The sequence below is a fragment of the Marmota flaviventris genome, chromosome 1 (assembly GCF_047511675.1).
Source record: "Marmota flaviventris isolate mMarFla1 chromosome 1, mMarFla1.hap1, whole genome shotgun sequence".
NCBI lineage: Eukaryota > Metazoa > Chordata > Mammalia > Rodentia > Sciuridae > Marmota > Marmota flaviventris.
The window spans coordinates 72270945-72293605 of record NC_092498.1 but is presented as its reverse complement, the minus strand read 5'-3'; the positions used below and the strand labels follow the sequence as shown (position 1 = coordinate 72293605).

The following is a 22661-nucleotide window of genomic DNA, read 5'->3' as shown; positions in this document are numbered from 1 at the left end:
TTCTCAGGCGTTTTGAATTCGGTCAAGTCTGGATAGAGCCTTCTCCTATTTTTATCTTCAGGCTCTTTTGCCTTCTCACTACTGTTACTTTTGATACTCTCTGCCACTTCACTATGTGATCCTTCAGATTTTTCCTCATGTAGTTGTTCAAGAACGGCCTGACCCTCACTCACAGCTTCTTGGCATTTACCATCTGTTATACATCCTCTAATTAACTTCCAAAGTGGTATAACGCCACCCTCTAAGGTGCCTTGCTCACGAGCGAAATCTAGATCTTTCCCTAATTTATCCCAACTAGGTACAGTAAGGCTGCCCGAAAATGCAAACCACGGTGCAGCGATATCTATCTTCTGTAAAAATCTCTGTAAAGTACTATGTTTCACTTCCAGGCCCTTGGAACGTAACAGGCCATCTAGGGCCAGGAGAAGCGGACTTGAAGATGCGGCACCCATGACACAACAACAAAAGAAGCACAAAAAACAAAAGCGAAATGACACAACAAAAGAAACACAAAAAACAAAAGCGAAAGTAGAAGCGAAAGTACACAGTGCAGCTGCAATAAAATGTAATGCTCTCTCTTTCTTTACAGAGGAGCTGCCCCGCTTTGGTCGCGGATCCCACTTACTTGGGACTAACCCCGCTTTGGTCGCGGATCCCACTTACCTGGGACTAACCGGTGCACCACCCCTGACTGCTGAAAGTTCTGGTTCCCGGGTTTCGGCACCACTTGTCGCGACCCCTTGCCCGCAAGGAAGACGCAACTCAGGAATCTTCTTTCAGCAGTTTATTCAGGCCTTTGATATTTCTTCTTCTCCCTCTCGGATGCCCCTCCCAGCCTTAATAAAGCATCTCAAGCCCCAATGCAAAGCTGCCACGTGGAGCTTTCTCATAGGGTGGTGAAAAATCATGTGCCAACTCTCCCAAATAAGGAGTTGTTTGTCACAGACCACAGCGGAGCCAGCGTCATCTTGTAATGGCGACCATAGTCTGCAGAAACGGCAGAAGCGGCTCACCACATATTCTTGTTTTTACTGTCACATTGTTATTATTGGAGTTCTAAAATGGGGAACAAAAAAAGGGAGGATGGGCCCCTTTTAAGAGCATAACCTAGAAGTGTGTGATTTTCGCACATATGCCATTGATCAGACATGGTCATGCTTTCTTGTGAGGGAGTATGAAAAATAGTTTTCAGCTGGGTGAACACACGTCCCACTGAAACTTCTCTTAGGGGGGTATAAAACCATAATAGCCACAAATAAGGATTTACTTATCAAAAACAAAACACATGTTAAGTTTACTCAACAAAAAAGGATTTGATATGCTTATTATTTTTTCTTATGTACTATTGCTTTGAGGATAGAAATTTTCCACTGAAGTTTTCAAGTAGATTTGAGCTACTGCAAAGAGTTAATCTGAATTAATGTATTTCCCTTTGGGATTATAAGTCAAATTTATTCTAATGGTTATAAGGATGTATAAAATGTATAAAACACATTAAAAAATAAGTTTGTTCTTCTGTTTCCTTCCCTTTTGTCTTTCTGTCTGTCATTCATGGGATGGGAACCAGGGCCTTGTGCATGCAAAGCACATGCTGTATCACTTAGCCATATTCCCATCCTCTTATTTTTCTTATGTTGTTTTTGCCATTATCCTTTCTTGAGGCTAATTTCACTTGTTTTATTTGTATTTCTAGGTATGGCACAGTCACAGGGCTGGGTGAAAAGATACTTGAAAGCCTTTTGTAAAGGCTTCTTTGTGGCAGTGCCCGTGGCAGTGACTTTCTTGGATCGGGTTGCCTGTGTTGCAAGAGTGGAAGGAGCATCAATGCAGGTGAAAACAAATTCAACTTCATTCTTTAAAGCACAGGCTTTATTGTTTATCAAGCACTAGAAAGAAGAGTTCTAGGTATTATTTCAATACTGGTAACTGAAAGATTTTAAATAAGCATCGAACTGAAGTCTCACTTGACTAAATTAATTTATAAGGTTTTCTAAAACTACTAGTATAATCAGAGTACAGGTGAATAAAAACAACTATCAAGTAGTCCTCTGAGTCTGTAGTTTGACTTTTTGGTGAGAATTGTAAACGGAGATTCTAAAGAAATTTTGCTAAATGACAGTTTTCTCTGAGTATGGCTTTATCAAATATCCTTTTAAGATCTAATTATTAGTGCAGTTAAAGAATGAGTTTGGGTCAAATTTGGTTATTCTATTGATATATACTTTCAGTTTATAGAAAAATCTAGATAACTGATCCCATATATTCCAGTGTGTTCTTTAAACATTTGCTGAGTGAAAATATTAAGTGAATTTTACAGTTGAAGAACTTCAGCATGTAGAATTCCAAAAATTACATGTGAATAGTCTTCTGGAATACCAGAGAAAATTTTATTGTTCTCAAATTTATATTTAGAACCTAGCTGAATAAGTAAGTTTATGTTGTTAAGCAACATTTGTATTTTGTAGTATTATTTGTTTTCTTCTGTTACTAACATGCTAAATTTTTGTATTAGGTTAAATAGTTATTAAAAAAAGAATGTGAATATACGAACTTCCAAGAGATTAAAATTATACAGAGAAAAATAAGTTTAGTTTTTTCCTTTTCATTTTTGTTGGAACTGCTTAAGGACATTAATGTCTAGTCAGCTTTGTGTTGCTGTGACCAAAATACCTGATAAGAGCAATTTAGAGGAGGAAAAGTTTATTTTGGCTCATGATTTCAGAGGTTTAGTTCATACTTGACTGAGTCTGTTGCTCTGGGTCCAAGGTGAGGCAGAACATCATGCAGAAGGGCTCTTCAGGGGATAGATGCTCAGTTTATGGCAGGGTCAGGAAGCAGAAAGAAGTGGAAGTGGACATAGGGAAGAAAAGATAGCACGCCTGTAGTGACCTATCTTCTCCAGCCACCTGCCTACCACCCTGCCAATTCATTCAAACTAGGATGCATTGATTAGATTATAGCTCTCATTTTGCCTCCAACTATTCCTGTATTAACATAAGAGCTTTTGGGGGACACCTCACATCCAAATCATAACACAAAAGCATCAGCTTTAAGAAGTTAGGATAGATTTATTTATTATAAGTATGATATATATATATACACACATACACACACACACCCCACACACACATATATATACACACACATATACATATTTAAATATATATAAATCAGACTCCTTTCTGAGTTCTGGTAGTCTGTGAGATAAGTTAGTATAGCATATAGTTACGGTGGGTGCTCTTTGGTTTAAAGTAGGGCTCCCTTCATATTTACTTCTACTTCTATCATTTGAAGGGTGCTTAAGCCCTTCTCTTCATCAGGGAATTCTGATCTCTATTCTATCTTTCAGGTTCCCACAGCAAAATGGCCACTTATTTTGAATGCAAAAATATTTTAATGTAGGGGTACAGTAAACATAGGAAGAACAATTCACAGGTGTATGTCTTTTTTTCTAAATAAAGTTTAATATATTTAACATTGGAGATTGCATTTTCTGCCTCTTCAGTTTTAAATTCCTGGTAGCCTTATCTTAGACATAATCCTTAAGGAAAGATCGACTTTATTTGCAGAGCTTTTGAATCAGATTCTTCATTTCAGATTGAAACTTCCTTATTCTTAGCAGTTCAGATCCCTTTTTGGTCTCTAGGATCTTTGAGTCCATTTATGGCTATGTATCTTTTAATAACAACTAATAAGAGTAAAAATGATTTTCTCTAATTTTGTTAGTACTGCTTGATATACAGCCATCATTCTCCTGAGATAAAAAATTTTTCTTTTTTTTAAAAAAATATTTATTTTTTAGTTGTAGTTGGACACAGTACCTTTATTTTATTTATTTATTGTTTATGTGGTACTGAGGGTCAAACCCAGGGCCTTGCATGTACAAGGCAAGTACTGTACTGTTCTGCTGAGCCACAATCCACCCTCTGAGGAAAAAAAAAAATTAGAAACAAAACCTGCTTACCTTAGATCTGATGATGACCCAGGGGATCATGTTATTTTTAAATGCTAGTCCATGGACTAATGTTAGATGTGTTAGAATCTGCAGATGCATTAGAATTTGTAGCAGTATTCCTGGGCCCCACCCCTAGAAATCTAATTTATTATCTTGGAATTGGATATGTAGAATTTCCTTGGCTACTGGTTATAGGAAAATAACTTGAATTTACTTAGGTATAGAGGGGAATTTATTGGATGGCTTATTATGTACTTATGAGAAGTGCAGGAGTACAGCAGTTGCCAGGGACAATTGGAACCAGCACTCAAGCACTGCCATGGTTATTAGTCTTTTACGTTCTGCTTCTGTCTGCATTTTGACTAAGTTCTCTCAGATTATCTTTCTCCGCATGTCAGGGCACATGGCTTCTGTGAGCTCTCATGCCTTAAGATGCCTGGTTTCATTACTATCTAGGAAAGATCACCTTTCTTGCCTTAATTTCAGCTTGAAAAATTCGGGGAAGGATTATGATCGGTTCAGCTTGTATCACATACCTTTATCTTAACAAATATACAGATCAGTTTTGGCCAACAAGGTGGGTAACATAATTGGTCTGGCTTTGGACATCCCCACATCCCCAGCCTGTGGCTAGACTGATCTATAGGAAAATGAGAACCTTTGTTTTATTTGTTTGTTTATGTATTTTTAAATTTGGCATTGAGGATTGAATCCAGTGGTGCTTTACCACTGAGTTAATTCCCAATCCTTTTTGAGACAGAGTCTTGCTTAGTTGCTTAGGGACTCACTAAAATTTTGAGGCTGGCCTCACCCTGCTAAATTGCTGGGATTATGGGCGTGCTCACCATACCCAGCTAGAGAGCATCTGTTTTACATTTCATTATTCTCTGGGAATTGGGGGTAAAGTATAGATGATGGTTCCCAGAGGAAAGGGGATGCTATTTTTAGAATACAAGTAGAAAGGATAATCTGGAAAGAAAGGAAAATATGTATGTTTATTATATTGGATCTTTATTTTCTCAATTTGAAACTAAATCTAGGAATAACAGATAATTTCATTTACATGTTCATTAGCACCAAGTCATACTTAAAATTATTTGGGCAGAAATCATAATAATGAAATTTGGGGATTAACTAATAATTTCAGTATATTTAAAGACATCCTTTGTAATAGACAGCTTTGATGAACTGAATGTTTTTAGACAGGTTCAGCAGAATATGATAGAATTTTATTGAGATAAGTTCTTTTTTATTTCCACATTTTTTATTGGTGCATTATTATAGTTGTACATAATGATGGGATTTGTTGTTATATATTCATGTATGTACACAATATAATTTGGCCAATATCACTCCCCAACACTTCCTTGGAATAAATCCTGGTTTTCACATTTCTTTAATTATGGAGCTCTGTAGAAGTCCCAGAACATCCTGTAAGAAACACATCTGCTGGGCTGTGGTTGTGGCTCAGCAGTAGAGCGCTTGCCTAATGAGTGCGAGGTGCTGGGTTCGATCCTCAGAACCACATAAAAATAAATAAACAAAATAAATAAACAAAATATGGGTAATTTTGATTAGTACTTATAACCACATAAAAATAAATAAACAAAATATTGTGTCCATCTACAATTAAAAAAAGAAAAAGAAACACACCTGCTTTTCTTGACTCAGGTCTGGAAATTCCATTTGGTGCAAGGTAGTTGGTTGGTTCATTGTGAACAGGGATATTCTGGATATGTGGTGGTGACTTCTGGTACCAAGGCTTAGAAGTATGAAAGGAAAGCAGAAAAAGAAGAGGAGGGCAAAGGATAATATAGAGAAATATGAGGAAAGCAAATAACATAGATACATTGGGTGATAGGGAATAATGAAGAAAATTAGATCACTAATTTTCCAGTGAGTAGGGAACAGAGGCACAGAGGACCAGTGATAGAGACTACTAAAAGAGGAAAAGTGCTAGGCTAGAGGTTGACAGGACTCTCAATGGGACAATCCTTGCAATCGTGCCCTTGATGTTTGATGCATCTCTGCTGCATGTTTGGGTGCAGGAATGATCTAGCCACTCATTCTGTATTTCAATATTTATGGAAGGAACCTGTGTACCATTTTATAAGAGTTAATATTGGTATGAGTTATCAATTTTGAACTTTAGTCATTGCATAGGACTAATTCTCCTGGTGTTCTAATCATTTCTGTTGTTTCAAAAATAAAATTAATTTTATATCTTAGGATATCATTTTTGAATATGGGTAATTTTGATTAGTACTTGTAAGTTTATTGTGATACAGACATTTATCAATGGCTAATAAGTATTAAACACTTAGGTTAGGTACTATGAGGGTGATGAATCAGACACAAATTCTGTCCTCAAGATGCTTCTACTTTAGTAGAGAGGATATAACAATTATTAGTCTTGGATAATGAATACATCTTCAGAAGAAATCACTTTAAAAGCCGTCATCTGTCAGATAAATGTTTTGTCAGTTTTTAGTATATCCAGAATTGAAAATCTGTTTAGTTTAGCACTCTATTTTTTGGAGAATTGACCTGGAAATTTTAATGAGGAACAGAATAGAACCAGAAAAATAATAACTTAGCCCTTTTATTCTTGGCCACTCTATTGACTTTTTGTTATGGCCATAAATAACTCCGAGATTTTTTTTGGCTTACATAAAAGATCTTTATTTCTTGCTCATGACTCTCTGAGCTGGCTGCAGTCACTGTAGCCTATTGGTTTGATTTAGTCTATTGTATACAGCAGCACCTGCTGGAGTGTGCTCTTCTCATGTTTGAAAGCAGGACAGAAGATGAGAAAAAAATACACAAAGCCTCTTAAATTCTTAGTTAGGAACTTTGATTCTTCTTTCCATATTTCAGTGTTCAAAGCAAATCATAGAACCAAACCAGATTCAGTGAGTGTAAGGATAGTTTCTACCCTCAGGGAAGCCATAGCAGAGGTGGGAGGGATGGAAGAATTGTGAATAAATAAGTGTATCTACCATAGCTACTCTGTGACTCCAAGGACATATGGTTGATTTCAGAGCGCATCTAAAAAGTTGTATTTACCTTTGAGTGTGCAAAAATGATCCTTGTTTTTATAGTCTAAGATTAACAAAATTGGAATGAACTGATATTGTGAGTCATTAAAGTTGGGAATGGATTTCTGTTTTAGTAGATATTTTTAGGTTTGAGGTAGCCCAGGATCAGTTGGATCATTATTTTAGAGTAGCTTTTCTCTTTTTCTTCCTTCCTTCCCTCTCTCCCTCCCTCCCTCCCTCCCTTCCTTCCTTCCTTCCTTCCTTCCTTCCTTTTGTTTTGAGATGAGGTTTCATTATGTTGCCATGAACTCATGATCTTCCTGCTTAAACCTTCTGAGTATCTGGAATTACAGATATGTGTAACTTTTGAGTGACTTTTGTTAAAGATTACTCTGCAACATAATAGACCTATTATTAAAGAACATCCAAGGATTTCAAGATTAAATCTTTTAAAGGTATATGTAATTCCAGTCCTTTGAGTTTATTCAATAAATACTGTCATGGCAACACTGGAAACTCACTTTGTGTAAAAATTTTGTGGTAAGAAATCTTTAAATCTTTCAGAATTTCTATTGGCTAGTGATTAACTAGGGGAAGCTTATTTTCAGGATTTTTTTTCTTATGAGAAATAATTCTTTTCTTTTAAAATACTATTCATTGGTTCTTTTCTTAGGTTAGGATTTTCCAATATTAATTTATAATTCATTAAGTATCTGACTAGAAAGATAGGGGTGATCAAACATGGGGAAATCTCAGCTAGCTGAAGATAAGTCATACATGAAACTGAAGTTTTTTTTTTTTTTAACTTTATTTAATTTTTTTTTTTAAGTTGTAGTTGGACACAATACCTTTATTTTATTTATTTATTTTTTATGTAGTGCTGAGGGTTGAACCCAAGCCTTGCACTAGGCAAGCGTTCTACTGCAATGCCGCAGTCTGGCTGGGCACAATTCAGGAGCCACTTGTCAAAAGAAACGAACTTTATTTTTAGAACACACACACCACACCACACAGCTCCTCAGGAAAAACCCTCAGAGCCCAACTGCCACCACCGGCTTCCCACAAGCCTCTCAACCTCCCCCACTCCTCCTGCTCTTGAGGCCGATTGGCTGGGTGTCGTGGGCAGAGCCAAAAAAAGTCCCCCAATGAGCAGCTCTGTGGTCTGAAAGGGCTGGGAAACAGCCCAATGAGCATCACCACAGAGGAGCCAATCAGTTGGCAGCTAGAAGTTTGCTGGGGCCGCTGTGAGCCAATCATCAGCTGGCAGCTGGAAGTTTGCTGGTGCCCCTTCAGCTGTGGCTCTCAACAGTTCTACTGCTGAGCCATAACCCCAGCCCCCCCCTCCCAAACTGAAGTTTTTAATGATACAGTTCAACGGAAAATGGGATTCAGTTTATGAAACATTTGATTTTTCAAAAGCTATATAGGTGCTTCCATTTTATTGGATGAGATGCCCCTTTTACAATGCTTGACACAATGAATGCTGGCACAAATTGCTGGTTAATGATTATTCATACTGACCTATTCCCCTCTGGTGAGCATGAATCACATCTACTGATTGTTGAAAGATTACCTATGAAAGTAGATGAACTTTTTTTTTTTCCAAGAAGCACCACATTATATGACATTAATTTAATTCAGGAAATGAAGACTGATATTACATACAGTTGAAACTACAGAGGGAATTTATGTAGGTGGAATGCAATTATTCAAATTAGAACTTCAATGGCTTACAGAGGCTTTTAGAGTAAAAGGGTGCCCTAGGAATAGTTTAATGACCTCATACCAAAGGTTTAGGTTTTATTTGATTGAGAATGCCTTCAGCAGGGTTACCAGTTCTGATAGAAGGTGTAGGCTTTCCACATTTAAAATTAAGATTTTAATACTTTAGAAAGCAAGTGAAGGAAAATAATTTTGTGTCACTATCTTATTTTTGTTGCAGTTGCACATAATTTTTATGTTACTATCCTTGAGATTTTCATTTTTTTCCTGTTGTGCATTGCCAGGATAAAAAGTATTTGAATACATCTCCTTGCTATACTACCTCTCTAGCTCAGGCTTCAGAGACATATTTATACAAAATGTACTTGAATATTAGAGTAGATGAGAGAAAATAGGGTTTTTTCAGCAATGAGGCCTCTATTTGTCAATAACATACTTTCTTTAATTTGAAATTTTCCTGACTTTCAGCTACCTGTGTATGAGCCTGAATAAAATTGATTTGTAATAAACCTCTTACACTTCCACCTAGGTCTTTGCAGTCATTGTTTTGTTTCTTGCTGAGTTTAAAATTAAAAGTTCTGTCAAAAACAAAAGCAAAAATAGTAGAGGGGCTCTTTTCCTCTGTCTCTCTCTCTTTCTCTCTCTCTCTCTTTAAAATTTTTAACCTAGAGGGGCGTTAGTAATACTCAAGAGTCATTGTTGGTTGTAACCATTATTTTGACATTCTGGGAAGCTGGCTACAAACAGATTCTAAAGGCAAGAGATTTATTGTGATTTATACTGCAGCATTTAAGATCAAGTTAGGGAGTTTTATGTTACCTGCTGAATTTGCACTTCTAAGATGCTGGGAAGCACCTGGCACATATTCTTCCTGTGCTGACTCCTCTGCTTGTTCCCCTTAGTCTGCTGGGGCTGATGTTGAAGGAAGTCAGGATTTAATGTTGGAATGCTTTGAGAATTGTTTTTGTGCTTTCTTCTCAGATTACTTTTGATCCAGAAATATTACCTGAGGTTTTTACCTATTAGGATACTATGAGTTTTTATGTAGTTTTGTAATCTGTCATTAACAGAGAATTCAAATAGATTATTTTGTATTTATAGCAACAAACTTATATGATCCCGAAACAGTTGATGAGTAGTAATGTTATAATGTCCCTTGATGGATTTTTTTTTCTTCCCATGAGAGAATTCCTATATGCTTCTGTTTTATATAATCAAGTCAGCTAAGGTTATGTATGTTATTTAAACACTGGGTTTTTTTTTTATATCTTTTATGAATTTTTGTTAAATTGGGCATGATGGTGCCAATCGATAATTCCAGCTAACTGTGATGCCCAGGCAGAAGGATCACAAGTGAGTTTGTGAGTAGCCTGGGCAATAAATAAGACTCCATCTCAAAACAAAACAAAATAGAAAAAGTGATTTTAGATTTACACAAAAGTTATAGGAATAGTATAGAGAATTCCCATGGGTTCTATACCCAGATATACCAGTTTTTAATTTTTTCACATTGATTTTGTTTGTTTTCTTCCTTCCTTCCTTCCTTCCTTCCCCCCCTCTTTTTCCCTCCTCTCTCAGTTTCTCCTTATCTCCCTTTCCTCAGTATTTCTGCATATATATATATATATATATATATATATATATATATATATACACACACACACACACACACATATATATATATATATACACATATGTAAGTATACATATGCACATTCTTATTGTTTTTGGTATTAAATGGTTTACCATTTGAAAGTAAGTTGTATACATCCTGTCCCTTTCACACTTAATATTTCATATACTCTTCATAGGAGTGTAACTAGTAATGGAATGGTACTTTTACTTTATTTTTTTAAGAAATTACCAAACTCACATCAAACTAGTTAGCTCTGTGAGGGCAGTCTGTCTCAAGCCATAAGATGGGATGCTGACTGATGCTGTTTGTCCTCTCATCATACCTCCAAGCTGCCTGAGAGGGAGAAGTGAAGGGCTAGCTTGCCCCATCTCATTGCTGCTGGGTGGACAGGAAGTCCTTCCTGCTGTGCTGTGCTGACACCACAGTGTTGGGATGGGGCTAATTTGACTGTATTAGGATGGTTATTATAAAAAAAAAGTTTTTTCTTCTGCTAAGCCACTTTTTACTTGGTCCTTTGTCCAGTAGGAATAAGCTTTTCTGCAGGCTTCCCCCCACTCCACCCTAATTTTTGATTCCACATTGTAAGCTTCTCCAGTGCCTCATATAGGATATAGACAAGCTACAAGAAAACATAGGGAGATTGCAGCGGTGAAATTTAAGTTCTAAGGTTCCTAGCCTCTTGTCTGCCTTCTTTCTGTCTTGCAGTCTTCCTGTACTTGTTTGTTATATTGTCTGGTGTGTTTATTGTTATAAGAGGGAGGACCTCCACTTTAACTCCTCCACTTTGGCCCAAGGCTGGGTGGCTTGATTGATTAATTAATTTATTACTTTTCTAATGGTCAGAAATGACTGATCTCTGGCCAGTAGAAAATGGGTGAAAGTGAGGTATTCTTTCTAGGCCTGGCCCATAAAAACCTTGTTATTCACAACCACATCAATGTTTATAGCAGCACAATTCACAATAGCTAAACCGTGGAGCCACCCTAGATGCCCTTCAGTGGATGAACGGATTAAAAAAATGTGGCATATATACACAATGGAATTTTACTCATCAATAAAAGAGAATAAAATCATGGCATTTGCAGGCAAATGGATGCAGTTGGAGAAGATAATGCTAAGTAAAGTTAGCCAATCTGACTAATAGCTGACTCATAGTGGGATGGGGAGGAGGAATAGAAGAATTCTAGATAGGGAAGAGGGGTGGGAAGGAAAGGGATGGGGCACAGGATTTGCAAGGATAGTGGAATGTGATGGACATCATTGTCCAAAGTACATGTATGAAGACACAAATTGGGTGTTAACATACTTTATATACAAACAGAGATATGAAAAATTGTGTTCTATATGTGTAATAAGAAGAAAGAAAACAAACACAGCATTCTGCTGTCCTGTATTTAAAAAAATAAAATCAATTAAATTAAAAAAAAAAAAACTTGTCATTTTCCATGTTATATCTTCTGCTTGCTTACTAGATACATGTGTCTTATATTCTTTTAGGAGATGATTACTCTACTCTGACCATGAAAGGAGACAGACTTAGGAAAATTTATTATATTATACTCACAGGTCTATAGAGAGAAGGCAAGGCATAGACACAGGGCCACTTAGGAAGGACACCAGGGAGGCAGGGAGGAAGAAGGTAAGAGCAAGGGGAAAGCTCTAGACCAGAGTCTTTACTGGGTTTTCTGTGGGAAAAATAAGGCAGAGCAGGGTCAATAGGTTAGAATGGTTAGTTTGAATAATTTTCAGAGTGTTCGCTAATTGGAATGATTAAGGCAGAGTGCCGCAGTCTGGCTGGGCACAATCAGGAGCCACTTGTCAAAAGAAACTAACTTTATTTTTAGAACCACACACGCCAAACAAAACAGCCTCTCAGGAAAAACCCTCAGAGCCTCAACTGCCACCACCGGCTTTCCACAAGCCTCTCTCTCCCACACAAGCTTCTCTCCACCTCCCACAATCCTCCTGCTCTTCAGGCCGATTGGCTGGGTCACATGGGCGGAGCCAAAAAAGTCCCCCAATGAGCAGCTCCATGGTCTGAAAGGGCAGGGAAACAGCCCAATGAGCATCACCGCAGAGGAGCCAATCAGCTAGATGTTGCTGGGGCCGCTGTGAGCCAATCATCAGCCGGCAGCTGGAAGTTTGCTGGGGCCCCTTCGGCTGTGGCTCTCAACAGCAGAGGAACATTGTCTCCTGGGTTGTCATGACCAAAGACAAAGTGGTCTTGGGTCTGGATTGGTGAGTTTGCATATTGCAGTTATCCTCTGGCCCAGCTTTTGTAATTTTTAAGAATTGGCTAGCCTTGGGAGGGAGCAATCTCTTCCTAGCAGGGAATTGTTTTTTATTTTTATTTTTGTAAAAATTTCCAAACACCATAATATACTCAAACACACACACACTTTTGATGGAGTTACATCTCAGTAAATCCCTTGTAAGTTGAAAATATCATGTCAAAAATGTATTTTGGGGCTGGAGATGTGGCTCAAGCGGTAACATGCTTGCCTGGCTTGCGTGGGGCGCTGGGTTCAATCATCAGCACCACATAAAATAAAGATGTTATGTCCACCGAAAACTGAAAAATAAATATTAAAAAATTCTCTCTCTTCTCTCTTTCTCTCTCTCTTTAAAAAAAATGTATTTAACACACTAACTTACTGAACATCATGGCTTACTGAACATCTACCACATAGAACACTGTGGAGTATTGGTTGTTTACCCTCATGAGCATATGGCTGACAGGGTGTGGCTTGCTGTCATGCTGCCCAGCATTGAACAAGTATTGTACCATGTATCAGTAGCCAGGGAAAAGTTCAAAATTCAAGATTCAAAGTATGGTTTCTACTGAATGCTTTTTTTTTTTTTTTCACTGTCACAAAGTTGGAAAATCAGAAGTTGAAATATTGTTAAACTGCGGACTTCTGTATAGGTACTATACAGTACAGTAGAAGATCCAGTTGAGGACCCTGAGGCCACCATGGGGAATGGTAGCTGCATAATATCAGAAACACCTGAGTTTGACTGTATAGAGTAAACCTATTCAGTGTTGTGTTATGCCACTGAGCTCTGAGATTCTATGTATATAGGTAGTCAGCAAAACTTCTCCTCTGCATTTTCTTATCTTTTGCTCTGTTTAAGGTTATTCTCAAGTTTTATCTTCTTACAGCTTTCCTTAATTCCGTCATTCAGTTCTTTGAAATCCTACAGCATTTGGAAATTTGACTCATGATTATGATTTTTTCTGTTATCCTCTAGTATTTCATAGGTTAACCCTACTTTTGCATGCTTCTACAAGAAAGGGACATGTTTTTCTCACCTACCAATTTAGAGGCAAATTGAATAAATATTTATTAAATTTGATCTTTGAAGCATTGAAGTGCCTGAATAATTAAACTCCACAGAAATATGATAAAAGAAAATTGTCATCCATTTTTTTTTTTTTTTTTTTTTTTTTTTTTTTTACTTTGAGGGTGTTTCTGTACTAGTCTCCTGAAAACTTTTTAGCTCCTTGGTGAACCCATCTTATTTTTTATGGCAGAGAATTTCAACCTTTTTAGCCTATGACTCATATTAAGTAGTAAGAGTTTTGCATTATACACATATGTGCACAGTTGAAATGAAAGTTTTATGTAACAGTACTTAAGCCATAATTACCATCATTAAGTGCAACGCCCTTTGATATTTTCAGTTCTGGCTGCAACCCATTAAATTGATTCTATGACTCACTCGTTGGTTGTGACCTATAGTTTGAAAAATTCTGCTTTATTGATGGAGGAAAGCTTGAAAGGATGAAACAGTTGAAATTGAGCTATAAATAGGGGAGTGGAGCAGGTTGTCTTTTGATCCTGAAATTTTAAATGTTGCTTTGTCATAAGGGCTTCAAGCAGTAAGTGCAATGTGAAGGATAAGGAGGCCCATTGACTGTTCCTTGTTTGAGAAATCCCTTTTGTAATCAGTGTGTTCCATGGGTCTTTTTTAAATTAATACCACACATGGTTGTACTTATTAACTAAGAGTAAGATTCATGAGTACCATTCTTGACATATGAAATTAGAATCATTTTTCTGAGGACCTTGGAATCTGAATTATATTATAAAATTTGAGAACTCTTTCCTTGAGAGAGCCCCAAGTCTTGGGTGAGGGCAAATTGTTGAGTGTTTCCTAGATTTGCTAACTACTTTTACATGAAAAATCCTGATCGCTTTTGTTTGTTGATCTTTTGCATTCTCACTCTTGTACCTTTCAAAAAATATTCTTTTATTCTGCATCCTTTAGTCTGTTACTCACCATATGTTTGTGCTAATTTTAAGTTATTGTTTCTCATCTTTTATGCCAACAATTATACTAATTTATGTCATTTTAAATTTTCCTTACTATTTTATGAACTTCATTTTTCTTCCTAATTTTCATTTTCTGTTATTTTTACACTTTATTTTTATTTAAAAAATAATGCTTAAACTTTTTAGCTTATCATTCACTTTTAAGATGGTTATTATCTTTTATTTAATTTGCCAGAAATTATTTATTTTATTTTTTAAAAAATAAAATTTCGTATTTAAAAAAAAAAGATTTATTTTTTAGTTGTAGTTGGACACAATATCTTTATTTATATGTGGTGCTGAGGATCGAACCCAGGGCCTTGCACGTACTAGGCGAGCACTCTACCGTTGAGCCACAACCCCAACCCAAAATTTTGTATTTTTTAAAAAATAAAATGGTCTTTTATTTCTATAATTTAAAAAAAGGATCAACAGGAAGCACAATCACAAGAGTGTTCTGAGTGAATGGTCCATTCACTTAGTGTGGAAGATGTGTATATTTTTATAGCAATGGCTCCTCATTGAATTCAGACCTCTCCTTCATTTGCATGGCTTCCTCCCACATTGACTTTGGCCTTCTGATTTTCTTTGACCAATGGGACATCAGCAAATATTGCTCAAGTAGAAGCTTGGTAAAAATTTTTGAATTGGGGGCTGAGGTTGTGGCTCAGTGGTAGAGCACTCGCTTAGCATGTGTAAAGTGCTGGGTTCGATCATCTGCACCACATAAAAATAAATAAATAAAGTTATTGTATCCAACTACAACTAAAAAAAATTTAAAAAAAATTTTTTTGAACTGGGAACATATAAGAGCTCAGGTTATACTGTTAAAGTAGATATTGGAAGATAATTAAAGCATCCTGGCAAGCAAGCTGCAGGTAAGTTTATGACTTATTAATGGGACTAGCTTGGACTGTCCAACCCTGTTTAGTCCCAGTTAATTACAACTTATATAAGTGACCTCAAGGAACACCAGCACAGGACCTGCCCAGTTGACTAGAGCCCAAACTCAAAATCTTGAAGAAATAAACTTAAGTTGTTCTTTTAAGGCAGTTTTGGAGTGCTTTTTTTTTTTTTTTTCCCCCTTATACCAGGGATTGAACTCAGGGACATGTGACCATTGAGCCACATCCCCAGCCCTATTTTGTATTTTATTTAGAGACAGGGTCTCACTGAGTTGCTTAATACTTTGCCATTTCTGAGGCTAGCTTTGAACTCAGGATCCTCCTGCCTCAGCCTCCTCAGCTATTGGGATGAAAGATATGTACTTCTGCACCCTGCTGGAGTGTTTTTTTTAAAAATTTTTATAAAACAATAGATAACTGAAACAAAAAACTGATAGTATTAGCATACATCTATATATATATATATATATATATATATATATATATATATATATATATATATGATATTATTAGTTTTGCCTAAAAAGCCCTAAAATTTGTGATGTTGGTTTTGGTTCTAGGTAGCAGTTGGGGGGATAGGAAAGTGATGGGAGGATTATCTGCAGAAGCTGGACAAATGACAAATAACCTTTAATGGAAACTGGAAAGGTGGTAAGGAAACTGCTATTGGAGTAATTAGAGGAAATACAATGTACCCCATATTTTCTGGGTTGGAAAATAAAACTTTTTTTTTATTCCCAGTCTCTAGCAGGCAAAAGATACTCAAAATAAGAAATGGTTTGGGACAAAGATCAACTCTTGATTGGAAGACTCTTTGTTAAGACCTCAGAAATATTTAAGATGGACTTAATAAATTCTTTTAATTTGTTCTTAAGGACTTTGTGCCATGGCATCCTGGTATTTCCAAAATAGAGAAAGATCTTTTTAAAGTCTTTTTGATTTCTCTCTTTAGGGTTCTGTAGTTTTCATTGTATAGAACTTTCACCTCTTTAGTTAAGTTGATTCCCAAGTATTTTATTTTATTTTTTTGAGGCTATTGTAAATGGAGTAGTTTTCCTCATTTCCCTCTCAGAGGATTTGTCACTGATAACAGAATGCCTTTGATTTATGGGTTTTGATTTTATAACCTGCTACTTTGCTGAATTTATTTACTAGTTCTAGAAGTTTTCTGGTGGAGCTTTTTGATTCCATATGGAATCATATCGTCAGCAAATAGTGCTAATTTAAGTTCTTCTTTTCCTATACGTATCTCTTTAATTTCTTCCGTCTAATTGCTCTGGACAGTGTTTCAAGGACTATGTTAAATAGAAGTGGTGAAAGAGGGCATCCCTGTTTTGTTCCATATTTTAAAGGGAATGCCTTCAATTTTTCTCCATTTAGAATGATGTTGGGCTGGGGCTTAGCGTAGATAGTCTTTACAATGTTGAGACATATTCCTGTTATCCATAGTTTTCCTAGTATTTTGAGCATGAAGGGGTGCTATATTTTGTCAAATGCTTTTTCTGCATATATTGAGATAATCATATGATTCTTATCTTTAAGTCTATTGTTGTGATGAATTACGTTTATTGATTTCCTTATGTTGAACCAACCTTGCATACCTGGGATAAATCCCACTTGATCATGGTGCACAATATTTTTTGATATGTTTTTGTATTTGATTTGCCAGAATTTAATTGAGAATTTTTGCATCTATGTTCATTAGAGAACTCAAAAAGCTAAACACCAGAAAAACAAATAACCCAATCAATAAATGGGTCAAGGACATGAACAGACACTTTTCAGAAGAGGATATTCAATCAATCAACAAATATATGAAAAAATGTTCATCATCTCTAGCAATTACAGAAATGCAAATCAAAACTACTTGCCGCAGTCTGGCTGGGCACAATTCAGGAGCCACTTGTCAAAGGAAATGAACTTTATTTTTAGAACACACACACCACACCACACAGCTCCTCAGGAAAACCCTCAGAGCCCAACTGCCACCACCAGCTTCCCCCAAACCTCTCCACCTCCCCCATTCCTCCTGCTCTTAAGGCTGATTGGCTGGGTCTGTGGGCAGAGCCAAAAAAAGTCCTCCAATGAGCAGCTCTGTGGTCTGAAAGGGCAAGGAAACAACCCAATGAGCATCACCGCAGAGGAGCTAGAAGTTGGCAGCTAGAAGTTTGCTGGGGCCGCTGTGAGCCAATCATCAGCTGGCAGCTGGAAGTTTTCTGGCAGTTGGAAGTTTGCTGGGAGCTGGAAGTTTGCTGGGGCCCCTTCGGCTGTGGCTCTCAACAACTACTCTAAAATACCATCTCACTCCAGTCAGAATGCTATCTATTATGCATACAAACAACAATAAGTGTTGGCAAGGATGTGGGGAAAAAGGTACACTTATACACAGCTGGTGGGACTGCAAATTGGTGCAGCCAATATGGCAAGCAGTATGGAGATTCCTTGGAAAACTGAGAATGGAACCAGGTATGTATCAGGTATCCCTCTCCTTGGTCTATACCGAAAGGACTTAAAAATAGCATTCTACAGGGATACAGCCACATCAGTGTTTATAGCAGCACAATTCATAATAGCTAAACTGTGGAACCAAGCTATGCCGCAGTCTGGCTGGGCACAAAATCACGAGCCACTCAAGCAGGAACAAACTTTATTTTTGAAACTCCCCGCCAATTCCCCATGCGCTCCCGGGAAAAAATGACAACCGGACCCACGCGGCGTTCTCCCAGGCGGGCCACAGGAGATCCCTCCTCCGGAATTCCCTCCTACCGCACTTCCCCAACCAATGGGAACTCTCCAGGAGTCCTGTAGCAGGCCTAGGTGGACAGCAGGGGTCTAATATCCATATGAATGCAGATCTTAACATAATCATATCATCTCAATGGCTTGGTGGCATCACCCTTCAACCAAAAATGCCATGCATCATACTACTTGGCTATGGCTCTTAGCAAAGCTAAATGCCCTTCAGTAGATGAATGGATTAAAAAATGTGGCATATAAACACAATGGAATATTACTCAGCAATAAAAGAGAATAAAATCATGGTATTTGTAGGTAAATGGATGCAGTTGGAGAAGATAATGCTAAGTGAAGTTAGCCAATCCCAAAAAAATAAATGGCGAATGTTTTCTGTGATATTAGGTGACTGACTCATAGTGGGGTAGGGAAAAGGAAGCATAGGAGGAATAGATGAACTCTAGATAGGGCAGAGGGGTGGGAGAGAAAGGGAGGGGCAGGGATTTAGCAATGATGGTGAAATGTGATGTACATCATTATCCAAAGTACATGTATTAAGACATGAATTGGTGTGAACATACTTTATATGCAGATATGAAAAATTGTGTTCTATATGTGTAAAAAGAATTGTGATGCATTCCGCTATCATGTATTTAAAAAATAAAAGCAATTAAAAAAATGAGAGACAGGTCTTTTTTGAAAGAGTTATGGGTGTAGTTTTGAGGGGAATGGAATGAACCCCAGTTAGATAAGTAGTAACTTTACAAAATTTCAAGGGAGATGAATTAGCTTGTACTAAAAGGGGATGGTCATTGTCAAAAGAGGCCTCTGGGTCCCAACATACTATGAACAAAAGTGTTTCTTTTTAAAAAGCATCAAGTCTCTGAGTGAAAAGGCCAGAGATAAAGCTAAGAGTCATGAACAATGATTGAGTAGAGAACCATTACAGAGAACAAAGAAGGGCCCTAGTAAGGGAGCATTCCTTTTCCTGGGGTAGGGGGCACTGACTACTTATGCTGATGGATTTTAGATTTTTTTGTGTGTGTGACTTGTATGTTTCTCTCATTGCCTTTTAAAGTCTGTTGTGGTTATCTTGCTCCTGTCCTTCCATTGTATGTTTTGTGTTTAGAGGAAAGATTTTTTTCTCATAAATTTCTGATTATAGGCGAACTGCCCCCAAGTGCCACCCTAGAGTCCTCATCCATATCTTGTCCTGATGTATATCATGAGTTAACAGACTTTGATCCTATTGTAAAGGTCTGAGACTTGAAGGTTCTTGAGGAGGGTTGAATATCTTTTGTGTATGGGTGGGATATGATTCATTGGGTCCAGAGGGCTGAACTTTGGTAGATGGTTACATTCATGTTCCTTCTTAAACCAGTCCTCATGAATCATGCCTCTGAGCTCTGTGTAGTCTGCTCCTAAATTTTTTCTTGGCTTGGCTATGTCATTACTATTCCTTTTGGCTGGTGGAATATCGGCAAATGTGCAGACTGATGCTTGTTAGATACTTACACAATGGTGCTTATCTTCTTGGTACACGGCTACCTCCCTGACTGCAGCTGCCTGAGTCTTTCCAGCCAGAGTAATGAACTTCCTAGTCAAACAGAGCCTTCATTATAGAACCATGAGCCAATAAGTGAGTTTTGTTTTAGGATTTGGATTGGTTTGTTTTGAAGTGTTAGATGAGTAATACAAGAACTATATACTTTTGTACCTTTCATCCGCCACAACACTTTTCAATAGGTAGTTTATTTCCTATGCATTTGAACCTCTCAATTCTAATTGCTTTGATCTTTGTAATTCAGGAGGCCCATGGACCAAAATTTTTCTTGATACTGTTAGAATGGTGTTGTTGTTTTTTTTTTTTTCTGATATGATATTGTATCATGTTCAATAATGAAGAACTAAAGGATCTGAAATCCATGGTCTGTCTTTAAAGATTTGTTCACAGGTACTTTATAAGCTTGTGAATAGATTGCTGCACCATTGTACCTGTTTGTAGGAATTTGGCCCTTCTGGAGTTCTTCTGGGAGATCATCCAGGCAGCCTTCTAAAAGCGTTGTCATCTGTTGAGCTAGTTACTTTCTGTTCCTACATACCTTAATATGAACATTTATTTATTTTTAATTTTTATTATCTTTATTAGTAAAATGTGTGTTATACATAATAGTGGGGTTCATTTTGACATATTTATAGATGCATGTAACATGATTTACTCTATTTCATTCCCTAGTAGAGCATTTATTTTTTTTAGATCAAGGAGGATATATCACAGAGAAAGTAGTTTCTTCTGGGCTAGAATTTCTTAGCAGAGGGAAGGAAAGATGGTAGATTGGAGCTAGGCAGGGATCCCAGATCTCATAATAGAACAGGGATAGTGAGGGAGCAATTAGACTGGAGGGGTGGATGATATAATACATGCTGAAAGACTCAATATTAGACAGTCTGTGACCTGGAGAGACTTGAAATTTGGTTACTAGAGCAGAAAATAAGGGCAGAGTTCACTAACCCTCAACTGGACCAGGGTGGAAGAAGGCAGGAGAAGCAACAGAGAGAAGGAGGGAAGGGAAAAGCATATAAGCTCACTCCCTGGAAAGAAAAGCAAACCAAATTAAAATGCCACAGAAGCAACATGATCATTGAAGATCAAGGAGTTTAACCAAAATTGTGGACAAAAAGTCATGCTGGGGATGGTAGCCAGTTTGTGGAAACCATAGTAAACCAGCCTCCAGAGAAGAAATTAAATCAATGTGGCATCTCCCCACCTACAGATAACAGCAAATTGAACCAGAAGGAGCATGTCTGCAGTGAGATGGCTCAATAATCAGTCTAGAAATAACTCATAAATGGATTTCTATTAGCCAAAAGTTATTGAAATCTTTTTCCCTTCTCCATCTGAACAAGAGGAAGGGGCTGGAACAGTCTTGTCTCTGGAAGGACTAGCTTAACCCAGTGCTTCCTACAGCCTAGGAAGAGACGAAGCAGATGCCCATGATCCCAGGGGCAGGAAGTGAGAGCTCAGATTCAGGTGGAAAAGCAGGTTCAGTCCCAGGCAGTGAAAAGGAATGTTTGCTACAGCCAATGGGTTGTCATGGTAGGAAGCTGCCTGCTGTTCTGGGCATCTGAGAGGAATGGTGGTCAGACTTCAGCTGTAGCTGGCAGGAGGTTGGCTACAGCAGGAAACTGCCTGTGTCCCAGGCAGTAGAGAGGGACAGTGTCTACATCATGGCCAGTAAGTTGGTCACACCAAAACCTGTTTCAATCCCAGTGAGCAGAGGGAAGCAACACCTGTGGTTTACAATCTGGGAAATTGGAAGCTGGAACCCAGATGAACTAGCTCAGTCTCTTTAAGACCACTAGTAAGGAAAGTACCCTGGTGAGCTGTGTCAGTCAGGAGGGGATGCTTCTGTATCACAGATCACCCACAGGGAATCCACAACCACAGGACTTGTGTTTATAGATAGCTGTCAGCCACCAGGCTTCATGACACTTTGAAAAGGTTTCTGTGGAAGGAAGCCAAGAGCCTGCATCCTGAGCTTCTGCACAGGATAAAAACAGCCAGGAGACACAACACTTCATCCTCTAAGCAGCCAGCCTGAGGACCCTGGACTGATAAAAGAGAACTGGCTGATAGAAGTTCACAGCATCTAGAGGAGTAGCTCCTGTTGCACCTCTGGAGAGATCCAGAGAATGATGGACATATTCTAAAGATCCCATATCTTGACAAAATCCAAACTAAGACTCAATAAGAATTTTTCTCACCTTGGCATTATTTACTATAAATAGTTCTAACATAAATTTTGATCATATATATCACTCTTCATTTTGATTTGATACTTGTTACCCTAGCAGCTAATTGTGTCCTCAACACATTTGATTGTATTTCTTCTAATGTGTTAAAGTGTTTATTGGAATTTTTCCATCTTTATTTTCCTAGCTCTGGTTTATACTTTTCTCACCCCTTTTTTTCTCTCTCTCTCTCTTTTTCCTACCGGCTATTGCCTCAAAATCTACTCCTCTAATCCGTTTTTTTTTTTTTTCTTATTTTCACTTTGGTATGTATTATTCTTTTCTATCCCTTTTTTGTTTTCTCTTTCTTTTGCCCATTTTTTCTCTCTTCCTTCTTTCAGACCCTATCTAATGTGATAGCAGTTTTACTATATTTAATTTATCTGTTCCAGAAATTACAAGTTTATGCCTGGTTTAGAGGAACTATGGAGAACAGAGTCAACAAATTTTTCATAAGATTGAATATTATATGGCTTTGTTCTCAAGTGATTGTAGTAAATAGGATTCAGTGTCTTCTCTCAAAGTGGTGCTGATACTGCGAACAGCAGAGGACACATTGAGTCA

The 22661-nt window shown here is 37.5% G+C and overlaps 1 protein-coding gene across 1 annotated transcript in view; it reads left to right on the top strand.

Moving 5' to 3' along the window:
• Immp2l (inner mitochondrial membrane peptidase subunit 2) overlaps positions 1 to 22661 on the top strand; it is an 877042-nt gene that overhangs the window by 47339 nt on the left and 807042 nt on the right. Inside the window, exon 3 of the mRNA XM_027932722.2 lies at positions 1694 to 1830. Coding sequence (XP_027788523.1) covers positions 1696 to 1830 — 135 coding nt within the window. The 5' untranslated portion in view covers positions 1694 to 1695. The remainder of the gene's footprint in view (positions 1 to 1693; positions 1831 to 22661) is intronic.